The sequence below is a fragment of the Marmota monax genome, unplaced genomic scaffold, assembly GCF_021218885.2.
Source record: "Marmota monax isolate L192 unplaced genomic scaffold, Marmota_monax_Labrador192_F-V1.1 WCK01_AAM20220418_F8-fsc00027, whole genome shotgun sequence".
NCBI lineage: Eukaryota > Metazoa > Chordata > Mammalia > Rodentia > Sciuridae > Marmota > Marmota monax.
In genome coordinates this window covers 13329502-13351379 of record NW_026694617.1, presented here as the reverse complement: position 1 = coordinate 13351379, position 21878 = coordinate 13329502, and the positions used below count along the sequence as shown (strand labels likewise).

Here is a 21878-nt window from a genome sequence, read left to right as displayed (position 1 = left end):
AGTAAAGCCAGCCAACTGCCTTATTTTAATGGGAAATCTTTTAATACTTAATTTAGTGTCTTAATTTATGTAGGGATGTTCAATTGTCCCTTTGTCTTGAGGAATCTTTGGTAGTTTGTGTTTGTAAAGGAAATTATTCTGTTCATCTCAGTTGGCATGAAGTTGTTCATTTCTTGAATACTCCTTTAATGTTGATAGATTTGTAGTGATATCTCATTACTAATTTTTGGTTTGGTAATTTGAGATTACTCTCTGTGTTCTTTTCCTGTTTGTTTTTTGGCTAGAGGTCTGTTTAATTGACCTTTACAAATAATTGCCTTTGTTTTATTGGTTTTCTGTATTTTCCAGTTCTTTGTAGCACTTTCTTCTATGTTTATTGACTTATTAACCCCATTCAGTATATTATCAATTTTCAGTATTTTTCAACTCTAAAAGGTTCACTTGAGTCTTTTTTCATATCTTCCATTTTTCCTTATGTTCATGATTTTCAGTACTTTTGTGAACATATGTTTTTAACTTCCTTAAACTCCTCTCTCCTAGTGCTGTTATTTCTATTGTTCATGGATCTTTTCTATTTTTTTTTTTTTTCATTGCTGGTAATAATGGAAAACCTCAAGCGTGCTAGGTACTATGCCACTGAGCTACTTAATTCCCAGGCCATTTTATTTATTTCCCTTTTTCCTGTTTTATGTTTCCTTGTTTTTCCTGTTTACATGACTGGCAGTTTGTTGCTGAATGCTGGATATTTAGAATTTTATATAATCAAATGTTAGATTTGTTACCCTTTGAATATTGTTAGTGTTTGGGATATATTTTGTTGGATTCAACTTGATTAGCTTCATTAAATTAGGTCCAAAGTAGCCTTTATTCTGGGACATATTGGCCTTGTCATTAAGGAAATATCCTTCTGAGGAGTCCATTCTGTACTCTAAAAAATGAGAAACTCTTTCTATTCTAGCCTATTGGTTGTTCTAGGTCTTTGTGAATCTCAAGATTGTTCTTCATTCTCTATTCAGTTGGCTCGTCTCTTTCCCAGAGGACTGAGTGCTCATACGGTTGGAGATGAGTATATGGCCAAAGACCTGAGGACACCTAATGATATTCAAATTCAAAGCATTCATTTTATGGCTCCCTTCCTTTCTGCACTCTGTCCTGAAAATTCTAACAACTGTGATGTCCTCAGACTTTTAACTCAATGAAATTGCTTGACTTTAGATTCCATCTCCATATTCTGTTGCCCTCAATCTCTCCCGTAAGTGAACTAGGTTACTGCTTTTCTTTCCTAAAAAAACAAAAAACAAACAAAAAAACCCCACAACTCACTTTCTTTTGTCTAATGTCCAAGAAGAGTTATTTCACATATTTTGTTTCTTGATCTTCTGTTTTAAGGCTGGAGGATAAATCCAGTCTTTGTTGCTTCTTCATGGCCAAAAAGAAAAATTCTATAGGTCATTTAAGACATTCAAGAAATGTGTTAGGTTTTGATTAGTAGCCATAGTTTTTGTGTTTGAGGAACAGTAATATTTGAATTTGCATATATACTTGTTTTGAGGGAGGTAAGCAAAAGGAGCAACAGGTAGTTCTGTGGTAGTTGTTTCATTCCAGAGGCCATTAGACCTGATAGAGTGGCAGATGTAAGAGTTCCAAGTCAAAAAACAGAGACTTCAGATTTTGGAAAGATGTTTTATGTATGACAAGAAAATCTACTAAGGGAGTGTCTTGAACTAGTTAAATGTTTGCCAATTAATATAAATTAGCTTCTCTCAGATGATATAATTGAATCTTAGCATCTGGCTCTGTTGTAGTGGTTTATAGGAAGTGGGTAACCTTTGGAGAATGAGAATGTCTGACATTCTGTCCCCCAATATAGAAGATGTCAGTGAGATTCTTTATAGAATTTGTCTAACTCTTCCACAGTTATAATGATTTGGCCAAGATGTGCCATTATTTAGAAGAACTGATTATCACCTCAGCAGTTAGATTTGTTTCACCTACTTCCTTTATTCACAAATATTTGTTGAGCATTTTTTAATGAGTTTATCACTATGTTAAATGCATCCCTGCTCTTCAACACTTTTTTAATTATTAAAGATTTGATAAAATGACATTGCCTTATTGGTTCTAAGTATTGAGTATAATTGATCTCGACATCAGTTTGAAAAATATTCATTCCTAGGTATGTTAGATCCTTGGCTCGTGTGTTTGGATTGTGTTAGAGATAAAAGAAGTAATATGATAAGGTCTTTTAGGTATTTAACATCCTTGATATTTTCACTTTAAAAATAAATATGGTCATATTTTTAGGGAGCATGTAAAGAACTGATTGTTAGTCAACCTTGTCAGTAAAATTTCTTTGTAGTCTCATTATTTAATTAGGTTTTACTTAAACTACTGTGGTCTTCTCTCCCAGCACATATATATGCAAGTGTGAAAGATCAGAATCTGTGTTGCAAAGTACCCTGAAATTTTGATAGAGAAAATAGCAGTATAGGAGACTCTGCATTAATAACTGTAGATTACTTAAAGTTGACCATCAATAAAAATGAAGTATTTTGAAAGATCTCTTAGGCACTTCTAAATTAAATAATTAGTAGTTTTTCAATTTCTTTTGATTACAAACATAAAAAATAGTAGAAGGTTGCTATTATGTATTGTTAATGTGATATTTATAGAATATTATACCAGATATATTCTAGTTGAAACTTGTTATAATTTTGGTTTTCATGTGTAGTATACGTTACTTTTGTAATTCTTAAAGTATTACAGCAAGCTAAAATTGAGTCATAAGCAATTTGATTATTTTCTTCATAATTAAGTTTTCAAGGAACTAGTTTTAAAGATATAGTTGTCATCAGTTTTATTTTATTTATAAAACTGCTATATCTAATAAGTGTTTTTCTATGTGTATGTGTTGTGTTTTTCTCAATAGAAAAAGAAAATTCAGAGGTCAACACCATCAATGTATTAATTTTTGGAAAATTAGCAAAGGACTGTGCAAAAGTTTTCTATGAAGGGGTAAAATATTTTTATATTTACTGTTTTAGAAATAGAGTTATTAATGATGTTATTCATCTTACAGACTTTTTGAAATTTGTTATTTATTTTCAGGCATGTAATAAAGAATAAGACCTATAAAAGTGACATCTTTGAAATGTTACAGTACTAAGAGATGATTAAAACTAATCATTGGCATAAAGAGAAATTATTTCTTAGTTCATTTTAATTTTTAGTATTGAATAGCATGTCTAACTTTATATACATTCCTCCTTTAATTAAAATAAGTATTTTTAAAGATTAATGTGAGCTTTAGCTCTGTGTTTACAGTATTTTCTTACAGTTATTTAAAAACTACATGCTTTCAAAATCCTGATCAAAATAGTAGCCAACCTAATTCAACAACATATGAAAAGGATTAGACCCTGTGAACTAGTAGGATTTATCCCAGGAAGGCAAAGCTCATTTAGTATAAGAAGAAAATAAGTCACTACCTTTCACCAGATTTATTAGTAGAAGAAAGGGGGAAAAAACAAATACATGATAATATCTGTTAATATGGGGAAAAGGTTACTAGATAATGTAAGAAATCTAACACATTTTATCATAAAAATATACAAAATCAGAGAATAAAATGGATCTTTCTCAACATAATAGAGGGCATTTATGGAAAAACCCACTCCTAATATAATAATGAGAGACTGAAAGCCTTCTCTCTGATTAGGAACAAGAGAAGTATGCCCGATACTCAGCATTGTACTAGATGTTCTAACTAGATCAGTTAGTTAAGAGGAAGAAATATAAACCTTTCATAATGGAAACGGAAAAATAAAACAATCATTATTTACAAATGACTAATCAGATATATAGAAAATTCCAAATACTTCAAAAGAAAGCTATTAGAACTAATAAATTAATTTACTAGTTTTGAGGGATATGATCAACCCCTGCCCACAAAAGTTAAGTGTTTATATATACCTGCAATGAATTGTCTGAAAATGAAATGATGAAAGCAATTCTATTTATACTAGCACGTAAAAGAATAAAATACCTAGTAATAAATTTAACCAAAAAAAAAAAAAAAAAGAGTAGTACACAGAAAATTAAAAAGTTATTGCTAACAGAAGTTTTAAAAGACCTAATGAAAGAAAATAACCTTCCTTGTTCTTGGGTCAGAAGAGTTAATATGTTAAGTTGCCTATACTACCCAAATTGATCTGTAGATTTAAGAACATCTGTATGTATCATAGTTCCAATTTTGGTTTTTTTTTTTTTTTAGAAATAAAAAAAAAAAAAACAAAAACAGTCCCCAAGTTTTAGAGAATTTTAAGGCACTTCAGTGACCACATAACCAAAACAATCTTGAAAAAGAAGAATGAAATGTTAGAACTCATGCTTCCTGATTTCAAAACATTATACTAATCAAAACACACTGATACTGGCATAAAGACAAGTGCACTAAAAGTTAGTCAAGAAACAGTGGGGCATGTTTGAGGCCCTGGTTTCAATCCCTAAGTGCAAAGAAAAGAAAAGAAAGAAATGCAGATTTCTATCAATAGTTAATTTTTGAGAAGAATATCAGGTCCAGTCAGTGAACAAAACAATTAGTATAAAAAAAGAGATTCAAGACATTTAACATCCAAATGAGAAAGGAAGAAGTAAAACTATCTTTATTTATAGTGACTTTTTGTCTTTTTAACAAATGATGAGGCAGTTGCATTTTCATATGTAAGAAACTAGTAGGATATGATCAACCCCCATAGGAAACAACCCCCACACATCATTTGTTAAAAAGACAAACACATTGCAGGTGTATATAAACAACTTTTTTTTACATATGGAAATCCAACTGCCTCATCATTTGTTAAAAAGACAAACACATTGGAGGTGTATATAAACAACTAACTTTTGTGTGGGGATTGATCATATCCATGTGTAAGAAGTAGATCCTTACCTGTACATCATACACAAAATTTAATTCAAAGTAGATCGAAGTCTTGTGAATAAGTAGAAGATACAGGAATGAACGTTAATGAACTTAGATTTGGCAGTGGATTCTGAAATGTGACAACAAATGCATAAGAAACAAAAGAAGAAATAAATTTCTTTTCATCAGAAGTTTAAAATGTTATGTATTAAAGGATATTATCACAGAAGTAAAAGAGAAGTTTCTAGAATGGGAGAAATATCTAATGAGGATTTGCTGTCCAAAATATATAAAGAAATTCTAGAGATGATCTTCAAATGACCAAGAACTGCATGAAAAATATGAATACTATTGTTGATTTTTAGAATAAGAAAAATTAAAACCAAAGTGAAATACCATTTCACACCCACTAGGATGGTTATAATAAAAAAGTCACAGAAGTTCTAATGTTCATAAAAATCTGAAGAAATTGGAACCTTTATATACTTTGCTTGTAGGAATGTAATATGGTGCAGTCACAGTAGAAAATTGGTTGGTATTTTCTCAAAAAGCTAAACAGAATTAGTGTATGACCAGCAATCTTAGATCTAGGTGTATAACCAAAAGACTAAAAACAGGTAATGAAACTCACTTGTAGCCAGTTTTCATTGTAGCATTATTTACCTCAGTCAGCAATGGCGGAAACTGTTTACATGTCCATCAACAGATGAATGGATAAGCAAAGTGTGTATGTATATATTGTAGAATATTAGCCATAAAGATGAACGAACTTCTGATATACACTACAGTGAGTTTAAACATTGAAAACATTAAAGTAGGTGAAATAAGCTAGATAAAAAATGACAACTATTGTTTGATTCTAGTTAATAAGTAGAAAGAACATATTCATAGAGACTTTAGGGAAATTAAGGAAAAGTAGAGATCATCAGGGCCTGAAAGAAGGTTAAAATGGGGAATTACTGCTTGACAGTTGAAAAGTTTGTGTTTGCCATCTTGAAAAGTTTTGGAAATAGAGGTGATGATTGCGTAACTTTGTATTTTTAATTAATTCTACTGAGTTGAATCCTTAAGAATAGAAGTGGCAAGTTTTACATTGTTTATATTTTGCCTAATAATGCAAACCTGCTATACAATATTTGGACAGTATAGATAGGTAATTGAAAATGAGAATCTAAGTGACTAAGTTCCCTAGACCAGCATCATCTAAACTATTGCAATGATAGAAAGATGTTCTACATCCACATTGTTGATACGGTAACTACTACTTACATGTGGCTAATAAGCACTTGAAATGTGGCTAGTGTGGCTGAGGAATAATGTTTTAAATTTTATTTAGTTTAAATAGTTACATATAGCTGGTTGATACTGTATTGAACAGCACATATCTAAGTTTAATCTGAGTTTAACTTGTGAAGTGGTGCTGTTTTTGCAAAACCTGACTTTAAAGTCTAGATTAAAGATCCATTTCAAAAAAACTTTGGGTTTTGTTTTGTTTTGTTTTCCATGTAAAAGAGTGTTGTGGATATATTGCTAAAGTTTTAATCTATTTTTGCCAAAGCTCTTCTAAAGAGGCAGTAAATCAGTTAATTTTTTCCTAATTTCTGTTTTAAACAAACAAAAGGAGAATCAGTAATAGTAATATTTTTTCCTTGTGCAAATCTCTTATTAAACCAGTGATTTCTTAAAATCTTTCTTTGGGATTGAGGTAGTCAGGTAGGTGTTGTACAGTTTAAAACTCATGGATAGGTCATCAGATCATTTCTTCCAGGATGAAAACTAATTTTAGATGCAGGTTTAAAGATTCTCATTGAGATAAAGTTTTAATGTACTTGGTGTGATAGAGAAGTTCTAGAGACAAATCTACTAAATAAGAAGTGTTATATAGCAGTCTTTTATCAGGGAAGGGGACTAGAAAATTAAATAGAAAAAAACAATGCCCATATACAGTTATTCTTACTCAAGCCATTTAGGCTAAGAATTAATAGCTCTAAGCAAGTTACTATAAAACTGTCTTTTATGATGAGGCACTTTGTTTATGGGTAGCTCCGGTCAGTCCCTGTTGTCATTACTATTATTATTGCTACCTTTGAGGTGTGGATTTTTATCAGTTTAATTAATTAATATTTGAGATGACTGTTTTGAGTTATTAAGAATTCAGTGTGGGCTGAGGACACAGCTCAGTTGGTAGAGTGCTTGCCTCTCATACACAAAGCTCTGTGTTCAATCCCCAGCACTACCAAAAAAAAAAAATTCAGCATGTAAGAAGACTTGAGATATCGTTTGTTGAAGAAAGGTATTCAGAAATGATGGAATTAGAAAGACAGGGAGAGAGAATATGAATAAAAGTTAGAATGTGAGTAGGTGAAAAATGTCATTGGATTTGGATGGGGTAGAGCTTGCATTGAATCTGTATAATGCTTTTTGTAGTATGGCCATTTTTACAATATTAATTCTTCCTATACAAGAATATCCTTTATGTCTTCTAGGATCTTCTTTAGTTCCTTTCTTCAATATTCTATATTTTTCATTGTAGAAATCTTTAACCACTTTAATTAAATTTATTCCTCATGCTTGTTTTTAGGTTATTGTGAATGAAATAATTTTCATTCTTTCTTTCTCAGTAGATTTATTATTGGAGTATAGGAAAATGATTGATTTACTTATGTTTATCTTGTATCTTGTTACTGTGCTGAATTTATCAGCTCTAGAAGTCTTCTGGTTGAGTTTTTTGGGTCTTCTAAAGGAAGGATCATGTCATTAGCAAACATAATTTGGCTTCTTTTCCTATTTGTATTCCTTTTCTTTTCTTGCCTGATTGTTCTGATAGTTTGAAGAACTGTCTTGAATAGGAGTGGTGAGAGTGGGCATTCTTGTCTTGTTCCTGATTTTAGAGGAAATGCTTTCAGTTTTTCTCTGTTAAATATATGTAGACCTTGGATTTATTGTATGTAGCCTTTACAGTGTGGGAGAAAGTTTCTTTTATTCTTAGTTTCTCTAACATTTTTAACATGAATGGGTGCTACATTTGTCCAATACTTTTTCAGATTATATTGAGATGATTTTTGTTTTTGACTCTATGTGATAGATTATTTTTATTGATTTTTGTATGTTGAACCAACAATACATCCCTGGAATGAAACCTACTCAATTATGTTGTACTGTCTTCCTCATGTGTTTTTAAATGTGGTTTGTCAATATTTTATTATGAATTTTTTCAACTATATTCATCAATGATGTTGGTCTGAATTTTTTCGGAATGAATTTGTCAAGTGTCCCCCTTCCCTTTGTATTTCATGAATGATTTGTGGAAAAATAAGTCAACCAGAATAGCCAAAGCAATACTGAGAAAGGAGGAACGATGCCAGAGGCATCACCACATCACCATACCAGATCTCAGATTATTGTAACCAAAACAGCATGATATTGGCATCAAAATAGACATGAAGACCAATGAGACTTAAACAAAACAAAACAAAACAAAAACAACAAAACAAAACAAAAAAACAGATACAAATCCACATAGATACAGCCATCTGGTACTCAATGGAGGAGCCAAAAACTGTTGGAAAAAAAGGTAGCCTTTTTGACAAATGGTGCTAGCAAAATTGGATGCCTTATATGTAGAAAAATGGAACTGGATCTCTTTCATCCTGTTCAAAAGTCAACTCAAAGTGGGTAAGAGTCTTAGAAATTACACTAGAAACTTTGTAACTGCTACAAGAAAACACATGCTCAACACTTCAACATTATCCCTGCAAGTACCAACTTTCTTAACAAGACCCTTAATGCTCAAGAAATAAAATCAAGAGTCAATAAGTGGGATTGCAACAAATTAAAAAGCTTCTGCACAGCAAAAGAAAGAAAAGCATGAAGAGAAAAACCTATGAAATGGACGAAGATTTTTAGATGGTCCTCTAACAGGGAGTTAGTAACCAGAATATATAAAGAACTCAAAACACTTAACATCAAAAATAAATAAATAAATAGGCAAAAGAACTAAATAAACAGAAGAAATATGGGTAGCCAACAAACTTATGAAAAATGTTCAACATCCCTTATAATCAGAGAAGTGCAAATTAAAATTATACCGGGATTTCATCTCATTTCAGTCAGATGGGCAGTTATATCAAGAATACAAATAATAATAAATGTTGTCAAAGATGTGGGGGGAAAGAAGGTATACTTCTATATTGTTGGTGGAACCACAAATTAGTCCAACTACTCTGGAAAGCAGTATGGAGATTCCTCAAAAAACTAGGAACCACCATATAACCCAGCTACCCCACTCCTCAGTATTTGTTCAAAAGAACGAAAATCAGCATATTGTGGTGATAACAGGCACATCATTGTTTATAGCAGAGAAACTCACCATAGCCAAGTTATGGAACTAACTCAGATACCCATCAGCAGATGAATGGATAAAGAAAATGTTTATCTACACAATGGAGTTTTACTCAGTCTTAAAGAAAAATGAAATTATGTCATTTGCTGGTAAATAGATGAAACTGGAGAATATCATGCTAAATGAAATAAGCAACACCCACAATGTCAAGGGTCAAATGTTTTCTCTTGTATGTGGAAGGTAGACAAAAATAAGGGAAATAAACGGGTGGGGGAAATCCCATGAAAATAGAAGCAATATCAGTGGAGCAGAGGAAAGGTAATTGAGAAGGATGGATGAGGGTCAGGAAAAGAGAGGAACAGTGGAATAAAATTAACCAAATTGTGCTGTGTGCATATATGCATATAGGTGAATTTAACTTATTATGTATATCTGTAAAGCACTAATTTAAAACAACTGCAACTAGAAAAAAATAGAAGGAAGACCAGTAGAATAGAGCATGGGGAATAGAAGAAGGGAGGAGGGAAAAGGGATTACAGGGTCTGGAAGTGGAACAAATGCTACCCATGTTTTGAAAATTGATTTATTTTCACTTAGTTATACTTAGGTATCCTATAGAAGCATTTCAAAAATAAATGCATAGTAGTGTATAATACTTGGAATCTTCTGTTTATATTTCTAATATGTTTTAATTTTTATTCTCTTTAAGCAGCTTACATTTATTTTTTTATTTAAAAAGCATTATATAAAAATTATAGTGATTTTTTTAGAACATGTACTTATGTGTCTACGTGATAAACACTATATTAGGTATTGAATGTATTTTACCTGACACATGAAAAATGTTTTTTGCTTTTAAAATAAATTTTATATAGCTGTTTATGAAAATATAATAGGATTATGACAGCTAATTAATATTTCTGAGATAACATGATGTTAAAGATGGTAAGTCAGTGTTTTCTCCCTCTTTAAATATGGTAAAACTTAGGTCACAGTTTATACTCTTTCTGGACTTACAGTTCATGAGTGCTGATCATCTGGTCATGGTTAATTTAGAGACTATGGTATCATCATTAAAAAAAATTGCAATGCAAAGTTAAAACTTTTTGCACAAAGAAATTAACTTTTCTAACTTTGTTCTTATGTCTGCCTTGTCAATTGTTTGTCTTCATAAGGTTAATTCCATATTTGAGTAAAACTCAATTCCTAAAACTCTAAAACTAATTTTAACAAGATTTTAATCCTTGCTTTGCTAAATTAAAGAAATATACATGTCCTAATTGAACCTCCTGTTTTAGCTTTCATTTTTTAAAGTAAGTTTTAATATTTGATATGGGTAGACTTATCCAAAGTGTTAAGTTTTTAAAAAAATATTTTATTACAAAACTGTCAATTTATGGACATTTATGTATAGATAGATTTTCTATCCTTGTTTTGAAAAGTGGAGGTAGAGTAGTGTCTGTCATGGAGGTCAAGAGATCTGGGTTCCTGTCTTAGTCTATAACTAATTATCTATAAGTGACTTTAGGCCATTCTTAATATGCTTTCTGGCCCTTGTTTTATTATCTGAAAGATGAAGGTGTTTGATGATCTTTGAGGTTCTTATCAATTCTAAAATGCAAAATGCTAAGATTCTATGAAGTAAGCTTTGTACAATTTATGTAAGGTTTATGAAGCTGTACAATGCGTGTATCTGAGTTTGCGAGTATTCATATCTTTGGTTATTTATGTAGTTGTTCAAATACATGAATATTTTTTTATGTTTTATGTTAGATGTTGGAGATAATTAGTGAATAAGATAGTCATGGGCCTTTCATTCATGGAACATGATGTGGAGTGGAGAAAAGTGGAGTTAGCCAACTATTACGATCACTTCATACAGACATGATTCATAGTAAGAACATTAAGTAACAAATTGAGAAGAGCTATAGAAAAATGACTACAGGGTACTTAGAGAGTGACTCAGTATGAGAATAACATGCAGAGGTCCTGAGTGAGCATCTGGAATGTTTAAAGAATACTAGAAGGCAGAATATCAGATTGAGTCAACTAGTATATGACTGGTGAGGGAGGTGGTTACGGGATCATATAGTAATTATAGACCATTATAGGATTTGGGGTTTTAAGGCTGATATTACATAATTGTCTGTGGTGTATTACACAATCCAATAGCTGGTAATTCTCAAAAAATATACTTTTTTTATGTTAGTGAAACATTTTCTGTCTAATCACTATACGGTTAATGCCATCAGGTCCCTAGTTTCTTGCTGAACCCTGTATTAACATTGTTTAAAATAATAAGATAACCTAATAAGATCTGCAAGGTCAGCATAGAAAAATTACTTGATGCTTGTTAAAATCAGATATGTATTTTTCTTGTTAGACTATCAGTTATTTTATATATTCTGTGCCCTTTTTCTGCTCATGAAATTTAACAGCCTGAGAATTTTTAATTTATTATCTATTAAAAATTAGCAAATTAACTCTTTAGTCTTACAATTTATTTTTTTCATTATTTATAAAATACTTTGTTTCTGCAATCAGACCCATGTAGATAAAACCTTGCATGTTTGATACAGTGTGTTACCCCTGTATAAATGGAAAAAAATTATGTTTAACTTTTCTAGACCAATATGGCTGTTAGTTTCTGTACAATGCCATCTCAACACAGTAAATTGGGATACTTTTTCCAAAGTTGACAGTATAGCTAAAGTTTCCAAAAATTCAATATTATATGTGTATATATATATATACATATATCTTATATATATGTATATATATATAATATGTATTTTTTCTTTTTCTTTTTTTCTTATCTTTTATTTTAAAACAAATGCTTTGTTTCAAATTCATTTATAATATGTTTTATATATATACATAATACAACAACAGCTTATCCAGGTTCTTCAGTCATATCAACATAATTATAGAGACATCCGTCACACTCCATTAAAGGTGGGGGAGGTATAAAAACAAAAAGAAAACAAAACTGGAGAAAACTGCAAAGTTCTGGTAGTGTTGTGATACCTGGCACCATTTTTTTTCTTATTAGCTTCTCAGACATGACCTGAAAAGAAAACATTCTGGAGTAACATTATTAAAAACAGCTCTGTTAAAGCATAGTCACTACTGCATATCATAAGGCAAGTACAAGAGGTTTTACATTCACAGAGTATGATACTGTACTGTCCTATATCTATAATACTAGAGGATACAATTAAAAAGGCAATTATTTGAGACTTGATTCTACTTTTCCAGCAAAGGGTCCAAAAGATGGTATGACACAGCTCTGTAAAGAAGTGTACTTCTTTAGGATTTCCTTTTATTGGTAGCACAATTCTAAATACTTGCACTCTTCATGAACATCAGCTGAAAACTGTTTAAAAAAAAAAGCCAGGAAAAAAAACAAAAAGCAAAACAAAACAACCATTGGATTCATACAATGGTGACCAAGTGGAGGCAAGCAAGACTCAACCTAACTAGCGTTTTACCAAATCTGTCATGTTTGAATGGTGAGCGCTCCATGGAAGAAAGGAGATGCCAAGTAGTGCTCCAAAACTTCAGAACACAACCAAAACACAGCATCATTGCAAACAGAGGCAGTTGCAAACACTGCTCATTCAGTTATGCCCAAGGATACTGATTTCAATATTGAATCATCTGCTCACTCATTCAGGAAGAAGGGGAGATCAGTTTCTACAGTACTTTGTGTTCAACTCAATCATCATGTTATAAAAATAGCAGGTTGCCATAATAAAAAATAAGGCTCCTCTCTCCAGCACCAGTTATTACAGTTTACCTTTTTTGTTGTTCATCTATTAATTTGCTTATTTCACCACTGATTGCTTTGTTCATTAAGTGACATGAACATATTAAGACCTATTTGTTAATAATGTACAAATGAGTTGTCTGATAGAATTTTTAAAGGACTTTTTTAAAAAGCAGTTTTAAGTTCACAGCAAAAATAGGAGAAAATTACAGAGATTTTCTTTTTACATCCTCCCTACACACATGTAGGCTTTCCTCCACTATTAGCATCCCCCTCTACAGTGAGATAGTCATTAAAATTGATGAACCTACTTTCACATATCATCACCTGGTCTGTAGTTTACATGAGGGTTCACTTTTGGGTTTGGGCAAATATATATTCACATATATTTACCATTTATAGTATGTACAGAGGATTTTCACTGCTGAAAAATCTTCTGTACTCTGCCTTGGCATCCTTCCCTTCTCCTAATCCCAGGCTACTGATCATTTTATCTTTATTGTTTTCATAGTTTTACATTTTTCATGATGTTATATAGACTCACACAATATGTAGGCTCTTTTTTTTTTTTTTTTGCCTGTTGATTGTTAATTTTTGAAGAACATTTCTTTAAGTTAAGAACATGTATACTGTTTACATTCTTTTTTTTTTTTTTTTTCCCCACCCCGAGACTGGTTTGCAGTAAACATTCCTCTTGGGTAAACCAAACAGGGAATTGTTCAGTGACATGGAATCACTCTATCTAAGGCACAGTGAAGGATGGAGCAGTCATGAAAAGGAAATGACTTCTCTAGTTTTCAATTACACTGATTGTATATTTATTTACTTTTAATAGCTTGTGCACAGGCATCAGTAAGCCTGGTCAAATTTAGTAACATGGTATTCTTCTCAAGCTGGTCTCCTAACACTTTTTCAGCAGATTGAGATAACTGCTCTTGTGTATCAGTATGTCCTCTTGGCACCAAACTAAGTAATTCCTCTTCTTTTTTGAATGACCTCAGTATGGACCTCTCAGAAGTTTAGAAGTTAGAGCACTACACATTAAATCTCATTTTCAATTAAATCTACTGAATATAAAATCTAATATTTTATATTAAATATTCATCTTTCTTATTTTCTGTGTATTTGAATAAATATAAAAATATATGAATTCATGGAAACTAGATCTGAAGAGACATTTTTTTCTCCTTTGTTTGATGTGTACTTCAATTTTACCACTGTTAATTCATATAATATCTTTGTTGACTACTGTGAATAGAAACCTGTCAGTGACTCATGGGATGTACACGTGGATAAGACATTATTTTTAGTGTTATAGAGCTTAATGGGTTGGGTGGGGTTGTGGCTCAGTGGTAGAGCATTTGCCTGGCATGTGTGAGGCCCTGGGTTCGATCCTCAGCACCACATAAAACCAAACATAAATAAATAAATAAAATAAAGGTATTAAAAAAAAAAGAGCTTAATGGGCTTTAACATGGCACTAGAGGTGTTAAGTTTACACTTTGGAAGTAACTGAGTACAAAGAATGTTTAAATGCTCTATGGGAGAAATCAGAGGAAGATTTTTTTTTTTTTTTTTCCCTTCTGGGAAAGGTGTAATTTAAGATAGTCCTTATCAGGAAGAAGCATTTATAACTCAGACTTTGAAGAACAGATAAAGTTAAATATACACAAATGGGGAAATGTTTATTATTCATGGGAGCTTAGAATAAGCAAAGAATAGATGTGGAAAAGTGTTAGATTTATAAGAGAATGAATGAAAATATTGAAGGAAATATTTATTGGATGAAAATAAGTGGAAGTAGGCTCAGATGAGATGACATCACTGAGGGCCTTCAAAGCAATTTATGTGTGTGTGTGTGTGCATGCTCTGTACATATTCACATATAAATCTGTGCTTATAATAAACTTTACTTTTTAAAAAAAGTTTGATGACTTCCATGTTGACAAGTATATGCTCAGGGAAGAATTATAACTTCTTACTGAATCATGTGTAGCTAATATTGACATAAATTGAGAAATTTTTAATGAATGCTAGCTCACAGCTTTTAATCATTTATTCATAAAATATTTTCTGTATTATGAAAGACATTTATAAAGTTTTATGCTGAAAATTTGAGACAAAAATGTCCATCTTTGTCCTATCTTTTGCTTTTTGGTGAATTTTTTTTCCTCATGCTGTTTATTTTTGAAAATGTTTTTAAGTCAAATAAAGAATAACATAAGATACTGGTGTGTGTGTGTGTGTGTGTGTGTGTGTGTGTGTGTGTGAGAGAGAGAGAGAGAGAGAGAGAGAGAGAGAGATACCATGTTTATTTGAATAAACAACTTTGAATCTTTAACCAAAATCTTAAGTTTTCATTTAAATCAGAATTTATTGGTCTGAGGTCAGTTGTAAACACAAATCAAATAAGACATAACCCTTTGTCTTCCAGGGGCTTAGAACCTAGTTTATGAAACGGAATAGAAAATTCTGAGGGCTAATACCATGCCCTTGTATATATAAAGCAAAATGTAGTTATGTAGACTTTCATTTGATGGAGATTAAAACTATTGATGGAAGATGACCTAAAGTCCAAGAATTTTTATACATCTTAAGATTTGTTATTAAAATTAGAAGAATAAGAAAACAAAATATGTACAATGGACAAGACAGAACTCAGTTTATGTTTCAGTATCTGAAAAATATTCAGATAGAAATAAATGGAGAATGACACAAATAAATGGAGAATGGCTTCTTCTTACTTTTATAAACATAAGTTTAATATATCTCTTCTTAGTTATAACTGGAAATTTCCTAGTTTTATATCATGTTCTGGATTTATATACATATGTAATTTTTAATATAGAGTTTTTACACTAAAGACATGCTTTTTTCAATGTAGTCTCTCAGCTCTGAAATTTTATTCTTAATACTGCTAACCCATTTGTTATCTTGTGTTTAATTATACAGCTTATTTATATAAGCTGAGATAAACAATGATTTTTCAGTCCCACTAAAAAAAAATCTTCTATGTGATTTTGTTAGTGTTTTCCTGGGCCATGAAGTGGGACATTATTCTTTTCTATGGTTGTAGAAGTTCAGGGTCAAAGGAGGTATTAGTCTAAAACATATATTCAATAAGCATGAAATCAATTTAGGTTAAACAGTTTTCCATTTTATAGAAGTAATTCCTGTTTTTAAATAATGATTTGTATAACATTCAGGGTTATAGATATTTCATAATTAAATAACAAACTTTTTTTCATATGTAGGACACCATTGCATTGGCTAGATTTATTGTTTTGTCAGCATCTACAAGCAGAGACACTAAATGTTGCATATTTTTGAAAGCATTTGAAAACTTCAAATCAATTGTTTATGTAAGTATGCAACTTTTATTTTCTAACCATATATATTGTAGCTTCACTGAGCTGAAGTAATGGGATAGAGATGTTATTCTTGGAAATCAGTAGATAAATTTAGTTTGACTGAATTGTTTTAGTGGTATAGAAAGCTCATATTTCAGTTCTGAAGTTCAGTGATTGAATCTGCTGAAACAAACAGATTAATAGAAGGAAAAAATGTACAAATTTTTTAATGTGAATGTATTTACAGGAGCCATACAAAATAAGACATGTAAGCTGTTTGAGACTTAAAGACCTCTATTGGAGAGAGGGAGGGAGGAGAGCTATCTGCAATTTTAGGGGAGTATAAAAGGATTTTTATGGAGGGAGAATGTCTGGAAAGGAGTCAGTGAATTAATACAAATATATTTTGGGTTCTTAACGTAATATTTGTTTTTTCAATCTCTTCCTCTATGATTTGAGTTTAATCTTCCATGGCTAATGAAATTACAATACCAAGATCTGAAGGTAATTATGTTCTTTTTTGGGAGGTCTAGTCTTTGAGTAAATAAGGAAACTAACTTCAGAGAAAACTCTTCCAAGCATTTGCTGTTCCTTACCAAATATCTTTGGTAAGATGATATTTTAGTTATTTTAGAACACATAACACCTACTACATCCACATGTACATGCACAGATACACACACACACATATTTATATCTACTTTTTAGTCGATCTGTTTTATATTTTGATTTTGAATTAGTCTACCTTACAGTCTGATTTTGAAATAGCCTCTCAGCTTGAGGTCCAAAGTTGTATATTTTGGAGTGTCATTTTCTGATCCACAACAATTGACTATTTCAAGTTTAAAAAAACCCAAAATGTTTAGAATGACTCTGAAAAAGGAAGGTCTTGTATGGATACAGTCATGCATTTCTTAATGATAGTCATATGTTCTGAGAAATGCATTATTAGGTGATTTTATGGTTGTATAAACATCCTAGAATGTACTTTTCACAAGCTCAGATGGCTGCTATGTCACAAGGCTGTGTTACATGACCATCATCATATATGCAATCCATTGTTGACTTGTTGACTTAAATATCCTGATCAACATATTATTGCTTTTAAAATGAAACTTAGAAAACTGCATAGACATTCAAGACCTCACCCTCTTCTTTGTAATTATCCCATTAGGTACTTTCGATAGTTGACCTGATTTCATTTTAAATTAATTAAGTAAAACATTTTCTCCCGGGTTAGTCTTTGTGACAATGACTTCTTACTCTTGACCTCCTTTCTCCTTCACATACTGGAAAACTACTTCTTTGGTCAAAATCATATGTTGACCAAGTCATACAACTATTTGATTGTTTTCTCCTAGTGTGCACAAAGGCAACTCAAGGGCTATGGGTGGCCTTATTTGATATTATAATAAATAAATTAGGTTGAATATGGGTTAGATTTACAGGTAAAGTGATCTCTACTACATTTCCTTTATTTTATTTTTCTGTAAAGTCCAGGGTTCTGTGCAGAAGTTTTGAACACTAATTCTGATTTTCCACTTCCTTTTGACTGAGAATTGTATGCTCTTTATATTTTTTCCTGAGGACTAAATACTGATATACTTCAAATTTGAGTTTTTTAATGAAAATTTAATACATTTTACTCTTTCTTTTTTGTAGTACCAGGGACTGAACCCAGGGGTACTTAGCTACTGAGCCACATTCCCAGGCTTTAAATTTTTTTTTTAACTTTGAAACAGGGCCTTGTTAAGTTGCTTAAGGCCTCACTAAGTTGCTAAGGATGTTTTTGAACTAGTGATCCCACTGCCTTAGCCTCCTGTGCTGCTGGGTATATAGGCATGAGCCACCTTGCCCAGCACATTTTATTCTTAATATATAATCTATAACTTCTTGTCATTTTAGTGAGTTTGAATATTGTACTGTTAAGTATTAATTTTACCACAGTTTAATGTCTGATGACACTAGAGATAGTTTGCATACAACTAAACCCTCTCTCTTTTTTCAGGTTTATGTCAAATCTGTGAGAGATTTTTCTACAGAACCAATGTCTTTGGTAAGATGATATTTTAGTTATTTTAGAATACATAATACCTACTACATCCACATAGACATGCACAGAGATACACACACATGTTTATATCTGCTTTTTAGTCCATCTACTTTATATTTTGATTTTGAATTAGTCTGCCTTACTGTCTTGATTTTGAAATAGTATCAAAAAATGCAGTCCTTTTTTTTATATCTGATAGCTTTCTATTTGTTAACATATTTACTTAGTAATTAATATCTGCTTATTCTATTATCTGGATATCTACTGATACTTTGTATAAGGTATACATACACAAGAAAATTTAATTTAAAAAGATTTTTACTATATGAAGACAATGAGATTTTTGATAATTTTAATTACAGGAAGAATCATTTTTTGTTTTTCATCAAGTTATGTATGAACAGATTATTATGTGCTGAATTATGATTTGATAAATTATATAATTTTAAGTAAAGAATTTCTTTATATTTGTGATACATTTTGCTTTTTCTTTTTATACCATATTTTCACTCTTATAAAATTTTGTTATAGCAGTAGGAAGGTTCCCATTTTGACAGGTAGGCTATTTATGGCTGAGTGAAACTGGAAAGATAATATATTGTTAAAATTTAATTTAACATTTATGATATGCCTATATTTTTAAACCTTCAGTTAATAGAGAATAATAAAGCTTCAGGCAAATAGAGAATAGAGACTTTTTTCCTAAAAAAAAAAAAAAAAAGAATATGAGACACAGGTTTTGAATTTTGTGTGTGTGTGTGTGTATGTGTGTGTGCGCGTGCGCGCGCTGGGGATTGACCTCAAGGCCTTGTGCATGGTAGGCAAGCACTCTACCAACCGAGCCATATCAATAGTAATATAATTAAAATCATTTTGGGGGGAAACTAACAATAGGAGGGTAGATGTGCTTTTTAGAATGTGAAGTAGCCCTGGCATTTGTATTTCCTAAAATTGTTATAGATTAATCAACTTTAATTATTTGGTATATCTTTGAGCCTGCAAATAAAAAGGAAATAAGAGGAACATCTCTAAAATAGTTTTCCAAAAAGCTCAGACCTCTTAAATAAATCAAGTACAGGTTTATTGAACTTTATTTTCCTGAGTCTAATGCTCATTTTCACATTTTTAAACTGAGTATTGGACTTTGCAGTTATATTAGCAAAGCATCCAGTTATTGTTGGTGAGGTTTTTACTATTTTCCTAAGAAGATTTGGCAGTTTTCCTCAGAATGTATTATTTAATGTCTAATGTATCATTGGACCAGTAGTCTTTTAGAATTTAGGAAATAGAGTGTGTTGTTTTACAGTAGTGGTAGGATTGCCCTTTTCAAGTAACACCAAACAATTATTTCATCTTATACTGTCTTCAGGATTTAAAAATATTTGGCCCAGTTCTGTGATCTAAAGGCTTAGCATATAAACTAATCCCTATATTCCTATCCAACTTTGTATAATTCAGCCATATGTTTGACAGTGATTGTCAAACATACCAAATTTGTTTTCTCTACTTTGGACTCTCTTTTTTTTTTTTTTACTTTTTTTTAATTGATGTTATTTTTTTTTAAATACACTACAGCGGAATGTATTTCAATTTTTATTACACATATAGAGCACAGTTTTTCTTATCTTTGTATAAAGTATGTTCACGCCAATTCATGTCTTTATACATGCACTTTTTTGCATTATAATTCTTATTTTATATATGTATGTGTATGTATATATATATATATATATATATATATATATATATACCACAATTTTTCATATCTCTGTTTGTATATAAAGTAGGTTGACACCCAATTCGTGTCTTCATACATGTACTTTAGTTTACTTAGCTCATTCCTAACTTCTGTTCTTTGCTTAATTGGCTCCTTCCTGTAAATATCTTTTCAAAGGGATTTTCTAAACACACACTCTGCTGCTTAGGAACATTTCAGCCTCTCAAAGGGACTTCCTCAGACTACTCTAATTTGCACTAGTCATATTTAAATTTCTTAGTAACCACAGTGTTGTTGTGGAATATTTTTATTCTCACAGAGGATCTGTTGGAAAGTGATGATGTAGTTTTTTGCAATTATTTGTAGAATAATGTGTCCAAAGGCATTGCCATAACAAGTACTATGTCCTATTATCAGCCTAGAAGTTGGTAGCTTGCTGTAAATATTATATGTTTATTGTTATCAATATTAGAAATAGCATTTGCTTCAATTTTGTCAAACTATTTTCGAATATCTAATTATTTAATGTTATAGCCAATCTCTTGTAAGTGTTGTTCTCTCTTTGTTGTCCTTCCACATTTACATTAGTTATACCCTTCAGAAAACCTTTGCTTATCATTCTTCTTTCCTAACCACACCACATCCCTCCCAACATACGTTTGTCTCTTAAAATAACATTGATTTGGGTGTCTCCACTACAATCATTTCTTATGGAATGTCATATTTTATTGTCTGCAATGGAGACAGATTTTTCAGATAAGTTTTATTGGGAATTATTATGTAAGTTTATTTGCTGTCTTTCCAAATACGTACTCTCTTAAGAGGGCATTAACTGCCAGGTGCAGTGGTGCACATCCATAATCCCAGCGTTTTGGGAGGCTGAAGCAGGATGATCCCAACTTTGAGGCCAGCCTGAGCAACTTAGCATGCCCTTAAACTACTTGGTGAGATCCTATCTTAAAAAAAGAAAAGAAAAAAAAAAAAAAAAGGCTCAGTGACTCATGCTTGTAATCCCAGTGACTCTGGAGACTTGAGGCAGGAGAATTGGGAGTTGTAAAGCCAGCCTCAGCAATGGTGAGGCCCTAAGTAACTCAGTGAGACCCTGTCTCTAAATAAAATATAAAATAGGGCTGGGGATGTGACTCAGTGGTCAGATACCCCTGAGTCAGTCCCCAGTACCAAAAAAAAACAATAGTTCCAGGGATGCAGCTCAGTGATTCAGAGCCCCTGTGGTCAGTCCCCCATGCCAAAAAACGTACATTAACCAAACTTATACGAGAATATTAGCAGAAACATCAATTTATAAATATATTATTAAAAAACACAGTTTACTTGCTACATACACATGTACTGTCTGATTACCTGGAAAGCCAAATTTATAATTCATAAGTTGATTTTTCATCATGAATTAACAAGTACAGTAACTGGGATGATCCATTTAGCTATGCTAGCATTCCTCCTTCATCTCTGCATTAAGCTAACTTGTTAAGATAGAATATTACATCCAGTCATTTTGTCAACCAAGGCACATGTCTTCTTTCTGTTTATTTTGCTGACCTGTGTTCTTTCATCATTGATGAGCTACAGCTTTCTTTTATGTTAAAAGTGTAATGCAGCTTCTAAGCCCTACTCTTCCATGTGTGATTCAAGGAATCATCTTCCTTGGAAAAAATGAATTCATTTGTTTTTATTTGAGTTTTTAAAATTTTTCCTTTCAGAGTGATGG

The 21878-nt window shown here is 31.5% G+C and overlaps 1 protein-coding gene across 5 annotated transcripts in view; it reads left to right on the top strand.

The window, feature by feature from the left end:
* Positions 1 to 21878, top strand: part of Pot1 (protection of telomeres 1) — a 105708-nt gene that overhangs the window by 11824 nt on the left and 72006 nt on the right. For 3 of the 5 annotated variants that reach the window (XM_046422442.2, XM_046422443.2, XM_046422444.2), the window contains exons 4-6: positions 2930 to 3015; positions 16287 to 16394; positions 18391 to 18438. In XM_046422442.2, the coding sequence (XP_046278398.1) occupies positions 2930 to 3015; positions 16287 to 16394; positions 18391 to 18438 (242 nt within the window). The remainder of the gene's footprint in view (positions 1 to 2929; positions 3016 to 16286; positions 16395 to 18390; positions 18439 to 21878) is intronic. The other 2 variants (XM_046422445.2, XM_046422446.2) reach the window with 1 other exon arrangement.